Below are 4247 nucleotides of genomic sequence, written 5' to 3'. Positions count from 1 at the left end.
GTGCTTGGTCAGTATCTCTGGGGAAGAGTAGGGTGGGATGGGGATTGAGGACAGAGGGCGGGACAAGCGAAGATGGTGGGGGAACAGGTGGCCTGCAGTTTGGGGTGGGCAGAGGGGCTTTGGGGCCAGAGCCCAGACCTGCAGACTCAGCCCCCATCACTTGGGGCCACCTGATAGGCTGGACCAACCATCCAGAAATCCCCGCCAAGGCCAGCCAGAGCTGGGCCAAGGTCAGGCCTCCCTTCCCTTCCCAGAACCACAGTTGCTGTTGCTGCTGGGCTCCGGGTCTCCTGGGAGGTCCACCAAGAGGGAAACACTGATGTCATGTGCCGGGAGTGAGGTCACCCTGCCTGCCCTGTTCTGCAGCTGCCAAAACCCCTACTCAGCACCTACCCAGCAGGTTCTGCTCCCCCATCCCCATTCCACAAGCTCTCTGCTGGAACCAGAAGCCCGTGCAGCACAGAGTGGCCACCAGAGGGTGCCCTGTGGCAAGGCTGGGGGCGGAGAGGTGGAGGCTGGGCTGGTCTCTGTTCCTGGAATGGGCCAGGAGGGAGGAGGAGCAAGCGGAAGGGGACCGGGTGGCGCTGGCCTGGGAGACACAGAAGACCGCCTGGGTGCCTAGTTTGGGCACCCTGGGACTCGGGCTGCAGGTAGGTCCCTTCCCCCAGCTCCGCCCTTCCCGCCTTCCTCTACCCCGCTGCCCCAGCTCCCTGCCAACCACCCTTCGTTTTTGACAGAACTCCCTCTCCCTCAAACCCTGACCCCTTCCTTTGTGCCAAGCCCGCCCCTTTATCTCGGGAACTGCAGCTGGCAGGATCAGAGGGTCAGAGGGCAGGTAGCCTGGCCACTTGCATCCAGAGCCACAGTCTCCAGAAAACGCTCCGGCCCCTGGATGACTGCTCCGGGCCACTGAGCCAGAGGCCCCTTCTAGGAGGAAAGGGGCAGCCTGTGCTGGGGCAGTCGGCGGCAGGCCACCAGGTGAGGCAGGCTGTCTTTCCCCAGCCAGGTATGGCCGACTCTGCCCAAACCCAGGAGCTGGTGTACCTGGTCACAGGTGGCTGTGGCTTCCTGGGGGAACATGTGGTCCGAATGCTGCTGCAGCGGGAACCCCGGCTCCGTGAGCTGCGCATCTTTGACCTACACCTGGGTCCTTGGCTGGAGGAGCTGAAGACAGGTGACTGGGGGGAGGGGGAAGAGCAGAGGGTGGGGAGGGTGTGGACTCCCTTCCGAGTGGCGGAAAAGATGATGCCTGTTATGTCTCTCCAGAGGGAGCGGATAGGATGAATGAGTCATTAGGAAAATGTGGCTCCCGAGGGTGTGGGCCGAGCCCAGCAGCTGGCTGATGGTCTCAGCTCTGACATTGCCTCCGGCTGCCCCTACCCGCTCACAGGGCCTGTGCAGGTGACTGCCATCCAGGGGGACGTGACCCAGGCCCATGAGGTGGCAGCAGCCGTGGCCGGAGCCCACGTGGTCATCCATACAGCTGGGCTGGTGGACGTGTTTGGGAAAACCAGTCCTGAGACCATCCACGAGGTCAATGTCCAGGGTGAGCTGCTCCCTACCTATTCTGACGGTGTCCTCAGTACTCCCTGGCCCACGGCCTGATCTTGGCTGTTTGTTCCCTGCTCCCTTTGTGACCCTGACCTCTGTGATCACCCTGTGACGATCTGTCCCTTCTGCCCCTGTGGTGGCAGGCCGGTTCTCACTGACCCCTGTGGTTCTCCCCAGGCCTGGGGAAGGCAGGCATGTGTCCTTGTCCAGTATTGGGATGGGGAGGGGAAGAGTTGGATGGGGAGGAAGCTTCAGTTTGGACACACAGCCCCCTACCTCCCTCAGGCACACAGAATGTGATCGAGGCTTGTGTGCAGACTGGAACACGCTTCCTGATCTACACGAGCAGCATGGAAGTTGTGGGGCCCAACGTCAAAGGCCAGCCCTTCTACAGGTGAGCTGAAGTCCCCCCAGTCCTTCCAGGGCCCCACCTCCCCTCAGCATTAAGAATCTTCTCTCTCCCCCTACTAGGGGCAATGAGAACACCCCCTACGAAGCCGTACACCAACACCCCTATCCTTGCAGCAAGGCCCTAGCTGAGCGGCTCGTCCTGGAAGCCAATGGAAGGGAGGTGAGACTCGAAAAGATGAAACGTGGGAGATGGGGCTGCCTGGCAGAGGCAGAACCAGAGCCTGTGGGCTCTTTTTTTTTCCTTCTGGCCACACTGCATGGCATGTGGGATCTTATTTCCCCAACCAGGGAATTGAACCCTCACCTCCTGCAGTGGAAGGGTGGAGTCTTAACCACTAGACCTCCAGGGAAACCCCTGGGTTTTTTTTGTTTGGTTTGGGTTTTGTTTTTGTTTTTCTCACTGTGGGCTCCTTTGCATCCTGTCCTGGTTTCCTTCCCTCTCCAACCCGAAGAGACCAGGGCGGAGGCCAGAGCACCAGATCCTTGGTCTGAGCAGGGCATGCCTTTTTTGCCCCCAGGTCCTGGGGGGGTTGCCCCTAGTGACATGTGCCCTGCGTCCCACCGGCATCTACGGCGAAGGCCACCAGATCATGAGGGACTTCTACCACCAGGGCCTGCGCCTGGGGGGCCGGCTCTTCCGGGCCATTCCAGCCTCCGTGGAGCATGGCCGGGTCTACGTGGGTGAGGCCCGGGCTGGGTGGTGGGGGAGGCTTAAAAAAAAAACAGGGCAGGACTTGTGTGGTTCTTGGGGGTGGGGGGGCGTTATATACTCTAGCTAAAAAAGGACAGTTTATACATGGGCCAGAACAGACTCTGATATGTGGGCATCGTCTTCACAGGCCATAGAGGAAACAGTATCCTTGTGAGTGGGGAAGGCTGACATAAATACCAAGTCATAGACTGAAAGTGTTGCAGTTTTGGGGGTAGCATCTCCTCAGGAGAGAAGGTCCTGGGAGCATCTACCCAGGACCAAGAGAAGAAGGAACTGCATCCATACAGGCTGGTCTGGGGGAGCACCTGGCTAAGGTGCCTGCAAGAAAGCAGCCTTCAGCAGGGCTGTGGTTACATGGGCGGTATCCACGCGGCCCCAAGGAGGGGGTGGCTTGTTCATGCACTGGTCCAGGAGACAGCAGCATTATGTGGTTACCAGGGCACTCAAGGACATATTCCCCCCACCATTCTCTCCTCGGCACCCCCGCCCCCACCCCCACAGGTAACGTGGCCTGGATGCACGTGCTGGTGGCCCGGGAGCTCGAACACCGAGCTGCTCTCATGGGCGGCCAGGTGTACTTCTGCTATGACAACTCGCCCTACAAGAGCTATGAGGACTTCAACATGGAGTTCCTGGGTCCCTGCGGACTGCGGCTGGTGGGCACCCGCCCACTGATGCCCTACTGGCTGCTGGTGCTCCTGGCCACCCTCAACACCCTGCTGCAGTGGCTGCTGCGACCGCTGCTGCTCTACGCGCCCCTGCTTAACCCCTACACACTGGCCGTGGCCAACACCACCTTCACCGTCAGCACCGACAAGGCTCAGCGCCATTTCGGCTACGAGCCGCTGTTCTCCTGGGAGGAGAGCCGGACCCGCACCATCCGCTGGGTGCAGACCACGGAGGGCTCAGCCTAGTGACGGTGCAGCTGGGGCTGGAGCCTGGTATGTCACGGCACTGTCGGGTCCCAGAGCCCTCAGACCCTGGTGGGGAGGGCAGGCTGAGCCAGAGGAGGGGGCTGATGCCAGATTGGCGGTCCCAGAGCCTTCTACCTTGGAGTCCAGGAGCCTTGAGCCTGTGTCTTAATGTCCCTAAGTTCTAGGGCAGGATTTGGGGGCAGGCGTGTCTGTGTCTTCACTCTCAACTCAGGCCTTATGGCTGCTAGTGAGGATCTGACCGCCCTGATGTTCTCAATGACGCTATCCCATTTCTGGCTTTCCGAGCAGAAAGTCAGTGGAAGTCCCGCAGGCCCTCATTGCTGGCCCTTGGATGTCCTTCGTGATCCTCAGGCCTGGTTTCAGAGTGAAGACGCTCTCTTAACTCTTCCCACCACCTTGGTCCCTGCTTGGGGGTCACAGTCCCATGATTTTAAACATTTATTACCTTTAGACATTTATCTTTTAATTCTCGTCAATAAAAGCTGAGGAAGTCTATGTATTTTCCCTTCTTGCCCCCACTCTGCCTGAGGTTGCCCCAGTAATGCATATCTGTCCAAGCCCTGGGTTAAAACTCCTCTGAGCCTGTGCCCATCCGCCCAGTCAGCCCCCTCCCTGCCACCATGTCTCTCCCCGCCGAC

The 4247-nt window shown here is 59.8% G+C and overlaps 1 protein-coding gene across 2 annotated transcripts; it reads left to right on the top strand.

The window, feature by feature from the left end:
• The first annotated feature begins 565 nt into the window (after positions 1 to 565).
• Positions 566 to 4104, top strand: HSD3B7 (hydroxy-delta-5-steroid dehydrogenase, 3 beta- and steroid delta-isomerase 7). 2 transcript variants are annotated; one of them, XM_081558258.1, is made up of 8 exons: positions 566 to 650; positions 1003 to 1174; positions 1391 to 1546; positions 1837 to 1945; positions 2023 to 2122; positions 2481 to 2643; positions 3176 to 3615; positions 3898 to 4104. In XM_081558258.1, the coding sequence occupies exons 2-7, from the start codon at positions 1009 to 1011 to the stop codon at positions 3586 to 3588; spliced, it is 1107 nt and encodes a 368-aa protein (XP_081414384.1). In that variant the 5' UTR covers positions 566 to 650; positions 1003 to 1008; the 3' UTR covers positions 3589 to 3615; positions 3898 to 4104. The 2 variants fall into 2 exon arrangements, with proteins under 2 accessions (XP_081414384.1, XP_081414383.1); XM_081558257.1 differs by having other exon boundaries at positions 3176 to 4104.
• The last annotated feature ends 143 nt before the right edge of the window (positions 4105 to 4247 follow it).

This window comes from Giraffa tippelskirchi, chromosome 13, assembly GCF_054371585.1.
Source record: "Giraffa tippelskirchi isolate mGirTip1 chromosome 13, T2T-mGirTip1v1.2.pri, whole genome shotgun sequence".
Taxonomy (NCBI): domain Eukaryota; kingdom Metazoa; phylum Chordata; class Mammalia; order Artiodactyla; family Giraffidae; genus Giraffa; species Giraffa tippelskirchi.
Note: the sequence above shows the minus strand (reverse complement) of the source record. Positions and strands in the feature narration are given on the sequence as shown.

Coding starts and splice junctions, on each gene's coding strand:
- HSD3B7 (XM_081558258.1), top strand. CDS start 1,009: ATGGCCGACTCTGCCCAAACCCAGGAGCTGGTGTACCTGGTCACAGGT. Junction 1,175..1,390: donor GCTGGAGGAGCTGAAGACAG/GTGACTGGGGGG, acceptor ACCCGCTCACAG/GGCCTGTGCAGGTGACTGCC. Junction 2,123..2,480: donor TGGAAGCCAATGGAAGGGAG/GTGAGACTCGAA, acceptor TTTTGCCCCCAG/GTCCTGGGGGGGTTGCCCCT.